Genomic DNA, 15,796 nt, shown 5'->3' with positions numbered 1-15,796 from the left:
CACTGGGGTGACGTTTCAGAAAAAAACAAATAAGTGCAAAGGGAATAGCAGGAAGCAGTGAGAATGGAACTTTGTTTAAAGCTTGCCCCCCAACGGATTAATAAACCACCAAACAGTTTTCATGTTTGGACAATGGACTTCTTTTGAGCCGAGTGCAAAATATGTCCATGGAACATTGAAAGCTCCATTGTTCTTCTCTGGATGTTTGATTTTGACCAACCAAAGGTAACATGTACTGTGTGAAGCTTAAAAAGCTCAACCTTTATCACTGCAAAGAATGCAATATCAGCACTACAGCAAAATCCAGATCAAAATAATCCCACTCCTAAGAACCTCATTACATCTCTATTTGGCTCTGCAGCACAAGTACTTGAAATATAGCACAAATAAATAAGGACCCTAACAAATAGCCATTTCTTTTGTAAGGGATAATCTAGGCTTAGAGTTTTAAAATTACTTCTGTTTAGCAGAGTCACTAAATGGCTCAACAATTGCTGTCCTCCAAAATTAAGGTTTCGGATGTGAATGACAGCTAATCTTGTTTTGGACAGATTGAAAAAAGGTTTTCATAACTAAGGCTCCATCTGCTCGACAGCTTATTTGTTTTTTGGACTATTTCAGACACTAAAGATAGAACGCAGCTCTTCCCCAAAGAATAAACATCTGAAGTTGGACTCTTGTTTCCAATCAACATAATCAATGACACTGATAATAATAATCTGTGGGCTTCAACATTTTTAGTTGCCATTAGACTTTTAGGGATATAAACGCAACTTTTTTGTAGGATATTTACGCATATAGACAGATATCTATCCTTTAAATATTTCTCTTTTCATTATTAGCCATTTTAAATATTTTGAATACATTATGTGGTGTATAAGACTTCTGATTCATAAAAAAATCAAATATAATTCATTCAATCGTTCATTTTGAAGGAAATAAAGTGAAACAGCTGGCAGAGTATGAAAGTTGCACAAGAGAAAACGGTTTTACAGGAATTACTGGAGTTCAACCTGAGAAACTGAAGAGCTAATATTAGCATGAAGGTAAATAACGAAAGACTGGTCGTTCTGGAACCAGTTTGTCTTTTGCCAGCACATTGTCTCATTAACATAATACTGTTGCTTAGCAAACAGTATTCGTTATTAGTATTAGTTCAAATACTAATATGGGTTTGTCACCAAACAAAACAACGATACAACTGGGCTAACAGAAAAGTGAAGAACTGCAACGTTAGCTTCAACTATTCATGACAGCTCAGAATGAAACGTGAGTAATTAGTTAAAAAGAGTAATAAAAAAATGTAAAAAAAAAAAAAAAAAAACTCCAATGTTGGCTTCAATTACTCATAACAGCTCAGAATAAAACGAGAGTACAGTTTAAAAAGTAACAGAAATTTGAAAGAACAGCAATGTTAGCTTAAACCATTCATACCACCTAATAAAACACGAGTAATCAGTTTAAAAAAAAGTAACTAAAAACACAAATAAATAGACTACTCACTGCGTTAACTCTGCCTGTGGGTATTTTTAGGTTGTATGTGAGCTATATCCTAAGCTCGCTCGTAAACATTGTGTCTTCCATTAAAAACATTTTTGGTCTAACGTTCGCTTTTCCCGCACACATGGTCATACTTTACGTTCGGACACGTACGTCACGCTGTCAGTCCATATATGGTAAAAATGCCCAAATTTGTTAAACAATCTAAGGCCTCAAAAAAATACAGTGACGACGCTCTCAACGTACAACAGTGCCACCTAGTGATCACTCTTGAAAACAGCAAAATACTTTTTTTTTCTGATTAAACAGTTTCAGAAGTTTCAGAAATTATGTTATTATTATTATTATTATTATTATTATTATTATTATTATTATTATTATTATTATTATTATTATTATTATTATTATTATTATTATTATTATTATACTAATATTATGCTACTAATAAAGATTTCTAAACATTTATTGATAATTAAAATAAACTATTTTGTCAAGTATGATGCTTTAAGGAAGTTTTTTTATTAAGTAAAAGGCAAAAATTTAAAATATAAATTTCATTGATAGCTTGAGTTTAGGTTTAAATGTAGAAGTGCTAATTGCTGGTAAAAGGATTCCTTCACAGAACCTCATCTGGTGTTCCATTCAGCACCTACTCAAACCCTGGGGTGTTTTTCAAGCATCCAGACAAAACCTGAAAAACTGGACAGTACAGTTGGCATTTGTCAGTGGTGGTGACGTGAACTCATTGTTGCTGAGATCACGTGACCAGACTGTATAAAAGGTAAAAAGCTTGATCTCAGAGTTAACTTCTGTTTTTATGCTTTTAGCTGGCACATAATGTACTCATCAAAGACCGTGACAACAATATTTTTTTTTATGTGTATGGGATCCTATCTTCCTGTGCAGCCTCATGCCACAGATCGCTGTAAGTAAAAAAAACAAAAAAAAACATTTACTGTTTTTAGCTTTGAAAGAATTCGTTGTTTGCATGTCTTGGTGTAAGCTTAATTGAATCTCCAGTCTGTTTGTTTGTTTTTTTTATTTATCAGACTCTTACTGCGAAAGCTGCCTAACAGCAGTACGAGGTATGCAGGACTAAACTTGCCTCACAACTTGTAAATGATTTATTTATTATATCTGGGAGGCACATGTTTGTGGTAAGACTTTTTTTATTTTCTTTAAGGCGTGGGAAGCAAATAATTTATGCTCAATGCTTTCCAGAGATTGAGAAAGGAATAAAAGAAGCCCCAGCTGGGAGCAGACACACAATGATAGACAAGCTCCTCAGTTGGCACCTGTGTGAGAAACTTCTGACTTCCAACCATGAGCATGTCTCCAAAGACACAATGAAATCAGCCTGCATGCACTTGTTGGGTAAAACTGTCACAGAAAAGAAAAAAAAATCACAATATTAATATGTGTTTCACGGGCTATTTTATTACTTATTTTTTATTCTTAGATTCTCACCGTAACCAGTTCCGGGCTGCTTTAGTGAAGGAAGAGCCAAAGAACTTGGACATAGTGCTGTGTTATGAGCTGTCCCATGCATGTGTTGGGGTCAAGCGCCGGACCTTTCAAGTAAGATTTTGAATTATTATTCAGACTCTATTGCTTTGTTCTGTCATTATTTGTTTTCATTGTTTTGTCTTTGTGACAGGATTCCAAAGCCACTTTTACAGATGATGAAATTGCTGCTATGCTTCGAGACAACCAGGAAAATGTGCGCATTTCTCAGCCAATATATGCAGCTTCTCCAGAACAGAGAAGAAATGAGTTGTGAAGCTGAAACATAATTTTGTTTTTACTGTGAATTGTATTTTGCATTTTTGGGGTGTCAATATAAGAAAGAAGTCACATAAAATACAAGTGGTTATATTCAGATTGTTGTGTGATGTTGCATTTTGTTTGTCCATTAGTGAATGTCTTTGTACCATGTTACACATTAGGGAAATAGGTTCTCTTGTATCATGCAACATAACAAGAAGAACATCTAAAATATTTAGGAGGAGACTATGAAAATATCCTTTTCACCTTTCTGATGGGTCAAAGAAAACTTTTTTCTCTTGCTTTCATAAAAAATTTATTTTGCATCCAGTGCTTTTAGTTGTGAAATATTAGACATTTTGCATGACTTGCAAAATGTTGAATTATTTATTTTTAAAAAACACAACACTGTTTTTCAATAGCACAAAAAGCACTGTAGACCTTACAGCACCCTCCACACTAATGGGCACCTAATGTGTATAAATAAAACATTTAGAGAGATTGAAATTGTTCTTATGCTTTGTACAAAATTCCCGAGGCCATAATTTTCTAAATTAGGTTAATAAATACAATATGTTTACTTTTAAGTTGTATACAATTTCTGATTTCTTTGGGATGAAAATATGACACGACATGGGCAAATTTCGCTTATTCTCACTTTTTACAACAGTGGTGACAAGAGAACAAGCATTTAAGCAAAGAGAAAATCAATGAAAAAAAGAGAACCCCCACAGAGCCTCTCAAAAATGAACACGTCTTATAAAATGCCAAGTTTTTGTGATTTAGAAAGGAGGCCGTTATGAATCATTTAAAAAAAAAAAAAACATTCGACAAATAATGTGATATTTATTTTTAATTAAATGAAAAATGATTAAATCTGTTCAAGATGTTCATTCTCCCTTAAGGTTTTACTACTTTCTGATATATTAAAACAGAAGCTTTTTGACGTACATGTATGGTGTGTATTAACATGATAAGAAATATGCTTAGCAACGACTAAACGAGGAAACGCTGAGACTGTTCGGCGCGTGCTCCCGTTGCTAGGAGGCGCTGTTGGAGCCCGGAAGGGTTGGAGACGATCATGACCGTAATGATGGTCAAACCGTGATTAGGAGCACAGACGCTAAACCATGCTGCTAAAACCTCCCATATTTAGCATCTCCGCGAGATTATTCTGCATGTAAGACTGCCCGTTGGGGCAAAACAACAGAAGATAGTCGACTGTTTCCCGTCTAAACTGCAGGTATGGTTACTCGCTGTTTATCGGCTGTCATTCTATGTGGCACATCTGGATTAAAAGATCTCTAACGCCTCAGAAGGTATCGGTGGTGATGTTTGAATTATAGTGAAGAAATTCGGTTAAGCATGCTCTAAAGTAGCGCGGGACAAAAAGGAAGCCATCCCCGCCCATGCTGTGCTGTGATGGGCTGCGTGAATCTGTGTGGTAGTCAGAGGTTGCAGCTTTATAAAAACATTGTCTTTAATTTAAACGTAATACCTACAAAGGTGTTATTACGATTATGTTCCATGGGAAAAAAAACAATCTTTGTGCCAATTGTCTTACGCCGTAAATCTGCATGGACTACTCTGTTCTCACAATTGCTGACAGATATTCCAGAAATACACTGTATTGATTTGACAAACAATCCCATCTGCATTTTTCACAAGCACCGGAAAAGGAAACGAGTCATCAGCTAAGTCCTTCAGAAAAGAATGGCAGGAATGTGATGAGACAACATGAGGGCAAACAGGGCTTCATTGTTATAGAGGACTTCTACTCTCCTGATTACATATGGTCATATAGTGCCTTTAAAAATGCTGACTCCCCTTTTCACAAAAATGTATATATTTATTGGAGATTTTATCTGATAGACCAGCACAAAGTGGTGCTTGACTGAAACATGGAGTGGGAGAGGATACCTGGTCTTCATATGGTTTTGCAAATAAAAATTGGAAAATTCTGATGTGTGTTTATGTTGGTTTTGACTGGCCCATTGCCATCCATGAATATGCTTTGATCTAAATCATTTCAGTGTTGAATTGGTTGTATCTTTATCTTTGTTGTGTCATTGTAGAACAGCTCTGTTTTTACCTCCATCTTTCTTCCCAACAACTCTGACTAGCTTTCCTGTGCCTCGTAAAGGAAATCATCTCTACAGCATGATGCTGCCACCACCATGTTAGACTGTTAAGATAGTGTGTTCAGTGTGATGTGCAGATCTCCACCACACCTAGTGTTTGGCATGCTGGAGATAATGATTCAGTCTCATTTGACCAAAGTATCTTCTTGTTTATTGTGTTAATATGACTTGTGAGAATGTGGAAATTGATTTCTTTAACAAAGGCATGTTTTGTTGCTTGCACAACTAGTAGATCAGGTGGGAAAATCTGTTGTTGAATTTTTCTACCTGAGCTGTGGATCTCTGGAGCTCTTACAGAGTTACTTTGGGCTTATTGGATGCTTCTTTAATAAAAGCTTCTTCTTCTGTAAATTTAGTTTTAAGTGGGTCTGCAGTACGTTTATGCTTGTTTTAAAATATAACCCTGCCTTAAACCTCTCAAAAACCCTGTCCCTGGCCTGTCTAATGGCTTTCTTGGTCTCCATGACACTAAATACAAAAGGAGATTTTTATTTGTCCAAAACCTCTGATACTATATCTTCTTCCTCCTCTTTCCAGTTACACACTACTTCATGCTGGCCTATTGCATAAGATCCAAGCAGAATATGCTGACTTTTGAAGTTGTGTGTGGCAAATATGTGAAAATAATACTTTATAGTCAAACTAAGTGTACAAGGGTTCACACACTTTTTTGTAATTCCAAGTCTTTATTTGATTTGATTTAAGCAGCTGGGTGACAAGGCTACATGGTGTGTGTTTCCTGCCCAGAGAGTGGATGTGTGGTCGTCCAGGGATGGAGAACTATGAGGAGTTCTGTATGCGGAGTTTGGCCATGCTGCAGGAGGGGAAACTCAAGAAGAAGACATGTGAGCCGCTTTGTTCCCTGAAAACATGCTCTGTCATCCGCTTTCATGGGAGACCTATACTTTTGCCTTTGGTAAGCAAGCCTGAGTTGTAAAATAATGAGCTTTTTTATTAGTCCAAAACAGAACCCATGACTAATGATTCGATATGTAACCAATGTTTGCAAGTTCCAGTACTAATGAGAAGTTTATTTTATGCTTTATATACATGAATATCATATTTATTTGTGGCTTTTATTCATTTGTTTGACTGCTTGTTTTCAGGGTGGAATGATCAACACAACTTCAATAAATTTTATAAAATAAAGAATCTTTTCTATTTCATTTCAAATTTTTATAGAATTTTTATAGAATAGAATCGTTTTTTTTCCTCAGTGGGGAAATTCAAGTGTAACAGCAGCTAAGAGACAGTCAAAATGGAAGCATGCGTCTTCACACAAAGATAAGAACAAAAAACAAGACATTTTATCATAAGGGCAAAATAACAGCAACAAAAAAGAAACCTGTAAAGTGATTAAGAATAGATTAAATGCTCCTCCTTGCTCTTGCTATTGTTGCAAATATGTATCTTATTGAGACATGTAATACAGTAAGGTGTATAAAAATATACTGAAGCATTTCTTTGTAAGACCTTGAGAATCTAATGTTTCTGTAAAACATGGTAATCCATCACTTCAAAGCCTATTTTGACTCATCGTTTGGCTTCCCTTAACAGAGAAAGCATGAGTCCAGTTTGTAGCTTTAAAAACAACATTCCATTTAAGGCATTCCACTATTTGAACCTGTGATTTTCTTGCTAAAAGAAGTCAGGAGTTCTCACGTAAGAAGAGTCTAATTACATCAGCAGTTGGCACAGAAAATAGAGAAAAGGTAATCGATGAGGAGCTGAATCAGGGCTGATTGAAAAACCCATTTGTTCCTCACTGCTGACAAAAAGTGTTCAGGAATCATCCCATTTCAGAAACTCTCCCACTGGATCTCAAAGAGAGAATCTAAGATTTTTTACTTCAAAAACGTTTTAAAAAAACCACATTTTGGTAAGGACTTTAACTGTGAATCACCTTAACAGAAGATAAAAAAATTGAACTTTTTCTTTCAGCTGCTTGCAGAGCAGCACACAGATATACGTGGCTACAGACAGAGGGCGATCCAGCTGGAGCAGAACAGAGAGAACCTGCAGAGAAACAAGCTTATGGCCCGAGTTCAAGTCATTCTGGACCAAGTACAGGTCAGTTTATAATGCATGTTCCTGGACACATAACTACAAGTTGATATGAAGGAAATGTTGCACTGGCAAAATAAAGTTCCCAATGAAAGCAAATTAGTCAAACACAATCTGAAGATTAAAGTCATAAATGCTTATGACAGCGAGAAAAGAAAAAGAGGAATGTTTTCTTCCATATAAAGATTTTATACTCATGCCTCAAGTGTAAAAATAGGTGCATCTGTGCCAGGATGTGGCACAAAAACTAAATTACACATTGCCCTAAAATCTCTGGTGACATTTGCAGAGTTAAATACAGAGTGTCTGATTTAAAATATGCTCCAGAGAGCTGAGATATTTTTATCTGATTAAAGTCGTGTTTTGTCAACTCATTTCGTAGAGAAATGTTGCTCTCTTGCTTATCTGACAAACTGGGACAGACATATAACATGGGGGATGACTGACAGATTATTCAAAAATGGGTGGAGTGATGATACACTTTGGATGCATTTAAAGAAACAAGGAATATGAATTAGAAAAAAACTCCATAATAAATTTAGTAACATTTTATTTTATTTGATTATTCTAGCCAAAAAATGAATAGTACAGCCAGACCAATAAGGACTCAAAGTTGAAGACATTCAAGCTGTTCTGAGTACATTTAAACTTTTAACAAGTTAAATGCAATAATAGTTGCATTCACTTTATTTCTGAAGCCGAAGGTTGGAGCCGGACTTGACTGCACACCCGTATTCTGTGGAACTTATTTCAATGTCAGAAAAAAGTGGGATTCATCATTTGTTTTGGTGCTAACTACTGTTAGCAGTGCAAGTTCACAAAATATTGTTCACAAATAGAGATTGTACAGCTTTATGTGCCACTGGTTTATTCAGAAACAAACTATCAGAAGTGCAAATAGTTTCAATCAGCAGTTTTCATAACATTCTTTATCTGTGTACCCAAAACTCTGGGCTGCTTGATAATTTCTGACTTTCCCCATCTGGATCCTCTTTTCTTGTAATTCAAATGAGAACCTCAAACAGCAGGTATTTTGTACAAGGTGAATAGCACCGTAATAGCTTAGTGCTTAAAGGAATGTTTGTATATAGTATTTCCTCTACTTGAAAAGTTTTTTGTCTGTGTATCTTCTCTTCAGGTGCAAGACGTGCCACTTGAGAAAAACATAAAGCCCCCAGTTTGTAAATCTGCGACTGTCAGTGGCTACACTTTGGTCACTGACTCACCTGGGCTTCCCAAAGTTCCTGAATTTAGGTCAAACGTAGTAGAGCCACCTTCTCATTCTAGCTCTGAGACTCCCATTGTTAATGGATATGAAGAAGAGAAGGAGTTAAAGGTTGAGAATGAAGAGAGAAGTGAAGAGGAAGAGGAGGATGATGAGGACATAAGCTTGGACAGCCTCCTTAAGAGATCAAGGGAGTACGTGCAACGGGAGCAGAATCAGCAGAGATCATCAGAGATGGTTGACCCGATCAGCAAGGCTCCCCCAGCAGAGAGTGTTTCTCTCAAACAGCAACAGAAGTGTAGCCCCATCAGGGACTCAGGTGTTGAGTTTGGATTCAGTCTGCACCACAGCCCAGTTGGCCTATCGCCAATGCAGCAGCAGCCTCTGTATGACCCCAGCCCCCAAAAGTCTGTCCCCCTCTCACCTGTCAAACCAGAGCGATATGCTCACCTCCCTAGTCCGGAGTCCAGCGTTAGCCCCCGTCCTTGTAGGCGCAAACCACGGCCAGTTTCTACAGGGAACATCCACATTTCGTTTCCTATTGGTCCTGCAGACCTAATCGCTCGAAGCCCGGGCAGGTTAGAGGATTGCGCTGGACGGGTGGACTGGTCAGAGACTCTCTCGGCTGGTTCCATCTGCAACTGGGGCATAGAGGGGAGGGATAGCGACCGTCGGTCCAGTCACTGTGGTACCAGTCCAGTGCAAGAGAACAACAGCCCTGTGAGTTCCTCTGTACCCAGCGCCATGACACACCACGATCATCTGTCTTTAGGATTTCGCCGGCGCTGCCACACACTGGACAGCCAGCTGAATACCTTCCAGTCTGGAGCTGAGCAGGTTGACCGGAGCCAGGAAAGGCTCCCTCGCTTCATGGCAGGTGTTACATGGCTTGCTCCAAGTAGACGCACCCCTGCTGCCCCTTTAAACCAATCATACAAGGTAGAAAGCCCTTCTCCGTGTCTGCTGAGGCCCCGTGGGAGTCCAGATGAGTCCCCGGTGCCGAACAACAGCAAGAAAACACCAGTTGTCCTGAGAAATACTACTGAGTTACAAGTCATGTCAGGTGAGTTTATTTATTGAATATTTTGTTTCTGAATTGTCTTATCTTACTCGGGTATCGCCTTTCCTCTAAGTGCAATTCTTCCTTTTATTTTAAAGTGAAGTTATAGGATTTTGCTTGTATTTATGTTTGGAAACACACAGAGGAGACGCAATGGCGAGCCCAGGCTCTGGAAGATATGCAAAGGCGTTTAGAGGAGGAACATGCCCTGCAGATGTCCATCCTTCTAGCTGAGCAGGAAAAGGAGCAACAGCGCCTCCATCTGGTGAGAACAAAGTGTCACAGAAGTACTTTTAGTAATGCAGTGATCTTTTTATCTTTTATTATGTCTCTCAAGATGCAGAGGCTAAATAAACTAGACTCAGATAGAAAAGTTATTTTAGTTCAATAATTTAATTTGAAACATATTTTTCTTAATTTCAGACACCATGGTTTACTTCTAGTAGGAAACAAAAATTATCTTTCTCTAAACCTTGCAACATTACTTAATGCTTAAAAGAAATAACTTTTAATGAAGAAATTTAATTTTATACCACATTTACTTATGGGTGATGTGAGAGTTGTACAGCAGACACTCATTGACACCATCAACAAAACATCATGGGAAAGAAGCCCATGATGTTTGTGTTAAATCCTGTATTCAAGCATATTAATGAATGGTTAAGTGTGTGGTTTGCATGGACTGCATCTGATTTCTGGACGGGGGAGCCAAAAATAAGCCAAAACCATTAGAATGAATTAGAATTAACAGAAAAATACATTTGAAATATGTCACTCTGTGAGTAATGAATATATAATGTATGAGTTTCACTTTTCACTATTACTGAATCTATACAAACATATTTAATTAATTGAGATTCGACTATTTGAGATAGCTATAAAAAGTTTCATTTTGTCAGAACACAAAGGAAACTAGTTCAGACTGTATTTTTAAGTCACAACCTGTGCATGTAGAGTTCACTGTCTTGTCTGTGTATCTTATTCAATGCAGAAAGCTTTCATTTTATCTCTGATGTTCAGGAGCTTGAGGAGACAGAGAGAAGACTGAAGAAGCACGAGTGTGAGAGGCCAAGAAGTGGGGACACATTTGACTGGAGCCATAGGCCTGTCAGTGGCAGCTGTCCCATTATGAGCCCCTCCTGTCCTGGACTGAGCCCCATTCACACATCCGAGCGACTGTCTGGGCACACGTTCGGTACCAGTTCATTCATTGGTGTCTTGTTATTTTAAAACATTCTGCTGCAGATAATAGTTTTAAGCTATATTTCTTTTCTTAAAAGTACATTATTTGATGTTCTTCCAGGTTTTCCCAGTGCGGTTCCTACTAGTGTGATGACTCCCCCTGTCCAGCCTGCTGCTTATCTGTGGGGCTCTTCACGGACAGCAAACAAATCCCGAGCGAGGCTAAGTCTGGTCAGCATAAACATGCTTCCTCCACACTGAATGAGTGCAACCTAGTATTTCAAGATGATGACATGGACATGTTACACTCTATAAGTTCAGTCACTCCCAGTTATATTTGCTTAAACAAACTAGATGAAAAATCTAGAAAATGGAAAATTATGTGATTTTTAAATTAAAATATTGTAGGAACCCTGACCCCTGTTTTATCTTTGATCCATTTGTATCAGTTAACTCAAAATTATCAGGTTGGGTTCAAAATTGATGAAGCCACAACTGTCTGAAGTGACTTTCACTGGTGCATAAACAAAAATAACTTCTCTTGAAATTTAAACTCTTTAAAATTTCCATTGCTGTTTATGCACTATTTGTATCTCCACATATGCAATTCAGTTAATTTTACAGATCAGTCACATCTTTGGCATTGAGAACATAGCTGGTTTTGTCCATTGTCTATGTTCTGTTTGATATTTTTGGTCTAATTTGATTTGAAAACAGCATGTTTTTAGTGGAACTTGTCCATCTTTATGATTCACCCTCTCTGTGTGAACTCGTTTGGTTTGCAGGTTCTAACAGCAGAGCATCAGAAGGCTTTTGGTCAAATTGGTGCCATGATTCGTGGCTTCCTCATACGCAGGCTGCTCAAAACAGAGAAGCTGAAACACCTGTGCCAAACCGTTGTGGTAAGATCACATCCAGACAAAAGCACTTCACAAATAAAAACATTAAAACTATTTGGAATATTAACTAGGCAAAAAAAATACTTTTTTAAATCTCTTCCTTAGGATACGCAAGAATTCATTCAATCATTTGAAACTGAAGCTGCACAGAAGAAAGGACCCTACACAGCACAAGATCTCTCCCTGCAGGAGAGAGTCAGAGCCCAGGTGTGGCTATGATATTACTGTTTGCAGCCAGCAGAGGTCCCCCTTGCCTTTTGTGTTTATATTGGCACATTTGTCCTTCAGCTACGTGCAGCCCAGTATGACATCCATGAGATCTTCTTTGAAATACCTTTGAGGGACCGACTGGCCCTTCTGCAGCAGGACAGGGAGCTGCGTGCAGAGAGGAAGCTTCGAGATCTGGTAATCTGAAAATACTGGCCAAGTATCACATAGAAAAATAAAGCAGAGGAAGATATTATTTAGGGAGAAAATGTTCTGATTTCGCTCTAGCGCCGCATTTTATTACATTTCATTCTAAATCTGCATCTCCCCTGCAGGAGAAAGCCAAGACCCCCAAAGACAGAGTGTCTCTCTCTGCTGCTACACAGAGGTCTCTGGACAGGAAGAAGAAGTAAGGAAAAACACATTTATTTATTCCTTACGGATAAATGTAAAGTTACTTACATTCATCAGTAGAGTATCTCTTGGGATTTTCCTCCCCAAATTCCTTACTGATATCAGGAGGATTTCAGATGATTAACTCTGTTTTTGTTCTTTACGTTTGGTCATTGTTCAGGGTCAGTGAATCGCCAGCAGCGGCCAGGAAGGCGCAGCATAAGCCAAAAAGCCCAACCACCAACAGGTTACTGATATTTATTTCCTTTTACACTTTCTTGGACATCATGTTCTCAGTGTTTGTGCAGTTTATCCTTAATCTTTTTCAGATTTTCTTGAAATTTCTGTTTTGCTTGTTTTCCAGAGTTCAGAAGCCAAGTCAGGGCCAGACCTCCTCTACTCCAGGCCAGCTGAACCGCCAGGGGTGACTTTTCTACTTTTTATGTTTTCTTGTTTTAGACCTGTAAAGTGCTTTAATCACATAAACAAATGTTTAATTTTTATTTACTTTTTTCAATTATGAATTTATTGATTGATTAGTTTATTGCTGTTACTGAGATTAGTTTAATCCATTCAAACTTGACTCAGCATATCACTTTTAACCTAAATCAGAGTTCTTGATGTATTTAATTGTCAGTTTAGGTACTTATTTTTGTTTACATGTCTTTTCTGAGGCAGTTCTTAAGGTTTGTCCAGTATTACTCCAGAAATGTACTTATAGTTAGAGACTTCCAAGAGTCTTTGTATCCATTGAACTTTTCCTGATTTTTCCACATTGCAATCACAAACTGTAATATATATAATTGGAATTTTATGTGATAAAATGTCAGATGAAGTCACGTGACATGTGATATTTTATCACCTAAGTCAGGGGAGTCAAACTCCAGTCCTCAAGGGCTGGTGTCCTGCAACTTTTAGATGTGCCTCTGCTGCACCACACCTGAATAGAATAATTAGGTCATTAGCAGGACTCTGGAGAAGTGATCTACACAAAGAGGAGGTAATTAGGCCATTTCATTCCAGTGTTTTGTACCTGTGGCACATCTAAAAACTGCAGGACAGTGGACCTCGAGGACTGGAGTTTGACTCCTGTGACCTAGGTGATACCACCAAAGTCCTATATACGTACTATATACTGGTAATTGTGAAGTGGAAGGAACAAGATACATGACTTTTGAAATGTTGTATTAATAAATCCCTCAAAAACGTGGCACACAGTTGTGTTCACCCAGCTTGTGGATCCACATTTCTCTGCGATTACAACTGCAACTTTTAAGGAATATGTCACATCTGAAATGTTAACCAATAATATATTTGATGGAGAGTATCTATGAACAGCAATGTTCAAGTCTGGCTGAATGTTTAGAGTTCTCCTTTTCTCTGTGTGCTCAAAGGACTAGATTGGACCTTGACTTTTAAATAAGTTACAAAAATAGAAATTTTTTAAGTGAGCATTTTGATATAGTAAAATGCTCACTATAGTAAATGCCTTTACTATAAGGACTGACGATGTCCGTTTGTCCCCAGGAGCTGGTACAGAAAGACTCCAGAAGAGAGAGTGAGGCGCTTGGACACCATGAAGAAGCAGCACTCTTTGGGTTAACAAACACATTAATGCCTGATGATCTGCTAACTTGAATTTTTAAGATATTTTATGAGATATCCTGTACAAGTGAAGCCACTACTGTCAGCGCTGCTAAATTCCACTCCCATCTGTGTTCACCATCTCACTGTAATGCCCACTTGTAATACAATCTTATTGTTCAAATTTGTTGTTAACTGCTGAAGCTGTGTCTTTTTTTCCAACAAATGATTGTATAACAAGAATGTAATGTATGTTGAGGAATTTCATAAGCAGGCTAGTATTTAAGATAGAGAAAGGCAGCTGCTCAATGGCTAGAAGTTAGTCAGAGCCAAAACACAATAAGTTAGAAATCTATCTGTGCCTGAGAACTACACCTTGCTGCCAGCATGTTTATTGTCTATTATCTCCTGTGATCATAAACACTAAGTGCTCGTGGTGGTAAGATTTTTTTTTCTACAAATATCAGTTTCATGATAAAATACTTATCTTAAAAGTTATAGTACACAGAGCCTTGCAAATTCATTCATACCTTAACTTTGTATTTACTTATAGTAAATACACAGTATTTACTATAAGTAAATACTGGTATATACACATTTACTATAAGTAAATACACAGTATTTACTATAAGGTAAATACTGGTATATACACATTTACTATAAGTAAATACACAGTATTTATTTACAATACAAAATTTGTATTGTATTTACAATACAAATTTTGTATTGTAAAATCACAATACAATGTTTGTATTGTGATTTTACATGGTAGGCTGACAAAAACTGGTGGATAATTGTGAAATTATACAAAACCATTTAGCGGTTCTAAATCTTTTTAAAAGCATCTCCAGTCTCTCACCAACTTTGACCAGTTCTTCCACCCCTGCCAAAGAAAACATTCACACAGCATAGTCTAGTTATTCATTAGTCTTGTTGTTTTTTGGGGTTTTTTTCTTTTGTGAAGGCCAAAGAATTATAAGAGTCTGGTTAACATTTGACTAGAACAACTACTCCCACATCTTTGCTGTGTTCCCTACTTGGCTTATGTAAACCCATGTTTTTTATTTCAATAGTGGATTTCTTTTGGCCTCTCCAGTTTTTGTGGAGTGCACAACTCACAGTTGTCCTGTAAGCGTACTCCTCCAGCTGAGCTGTGGATCTGTGTAGCTCCTTCAGAGTTACTGAGCCTCCTGGGTTCTTTTAGTATTACTCTCCTTGCCTGGTCTGCAGTTTTCTCACACTCTCTTAATTATTAGATGATGGATTGAACAATTCTCCATAAAATGGTGATAATGCCAACATAATGTTCTTCAGATAATGTTCCTCCAGTGTTCTTTAACAAACATCTGAGGTCTTCACAGAACAGCTGGATTTCTACCAAACTAAACTAAACTAAACACAGGTTGACTTGTTCTCACTATATATACATTCTATATGTGTTTGTTGCGGGGAATTTTACTTTGGTCTGGAGTGCAGTACAGATTCACATTGTGCTATATAAATAATCTGAATTTAATTAATGCAGAAAAACTTGTAATAGTGTAGGTGAAATGAAAGAAAAGAAAAAATGGGAAACCTGGATATTTGGTCAGGGTCCACCTGACTTTAGAAGTAAGAAGATGTTTTAGTTATGTGGGCAAACAAGTATTATTGGAGGAGAATGATGCAAGGATCCAAGTAAAGAGCGAGCAGATTTTACACATCATCTTTTTCCCAATATGTAACTTTTTTATAAGTCTATTTACAGTAAATGTTGAACACTGTATTTTGTGTTTCT

The 15,796-nt window shown here is 37.4% G+C and overlaps 1 protein-coding gene across 3 annotated transcripts; it reads left to right on the top strand.

The window, feature by feature from the left end:
* Positions 1-4,327: 4,327 nt before the first annotated feature.
* Positions 4,328-14,198, top strand: ccp110 (centriolar coiled-coil protein 110). Of its 3 annotated transcripts, none has more exons than XM_005808879.2 (14): positions 4,328-4,507; positions 6,153-6,321; positions 7,347-7,475; positions 8,608-9,757; positions 9,898-10,019; positions 10,775-10,949; positions 11,058-11,167; positions 11,722-11,838; positions 11,941-12,042; positions 12,124-12,240; positions 12,378-12,451; positions 12,617-12,682; positions 12,800-12,859; positions 13,963-14,198. In XM_005808879.2, the coding sequence occupies exons 2-14, from the start codon at positions 6,160-6,162 to the stop codon at positions 14,036-14,038; spliced, it is 2,460 nt and encodes an 819-aa protein (XP_005808936.2). In that variant the 5' UTR covers positions 4,328-4,507; positions 6,153-6,159; the 3' UTR covers positions 14,039-14,198. The 3 variants fall into 3 exon arrangements, with proteins under 3 accessions (XP_005808936.2, XP_023204253.1, XP_023204254.1); XM_023348485.1 differs by having other exon boundaries at positions 6,114-6,321; XM_023348486.1 differs by having other exon boundaries at positions 6,111-6,321.
* The last annotated feature ends 1,598 nt before the right edge of the window (positions 14,199-15,796 follow it).

The sequence above is a fragment of the Xiphophorus maculatus genome, chromosome 16 (assembly GCF_002775205.1).
Source record: "Xiphophorus maculatus strain JP 163 A chromosome 16, X_maculatus-5.0-male, whole genome shotgun sequence".
NCBI lineage: Eukaryota > Metazoa > Chordata > Actinopteri > Cyprinodontiformes > Poeciliidae > Xiphophorus > Xiphophorus maculatus.
Note: the sequence above shows the minus strand (reverse complement) of the source record. Positions and strands in the feature narration are given on the sequence as shown.

Bases quoted from the DNA above. Each gene is read 5' to 3' on its own strand.
- ccp110 (XM_005808879.2), top strand. From the start codon at position 6,160: ATGTGTGGTCGTCCAGGGATGGAGAACTATGAGGAGTTCTGTATGCGG. The intron at 10,020-10,774 runs GTGAGAACAAAG...TCTGATGTTCAG, and splicing joins AGCAACAGCGCCTCCATCTG to GAGCTTGAGGAGACAGAGAG. The intron at 11,839-11,940 runs GTAAGATCACAT...TCTCTTCCTTAG, and splicing joins ACCTGTGCCAAACCGTTGTG to GATACGCAAGAATTCATTCA.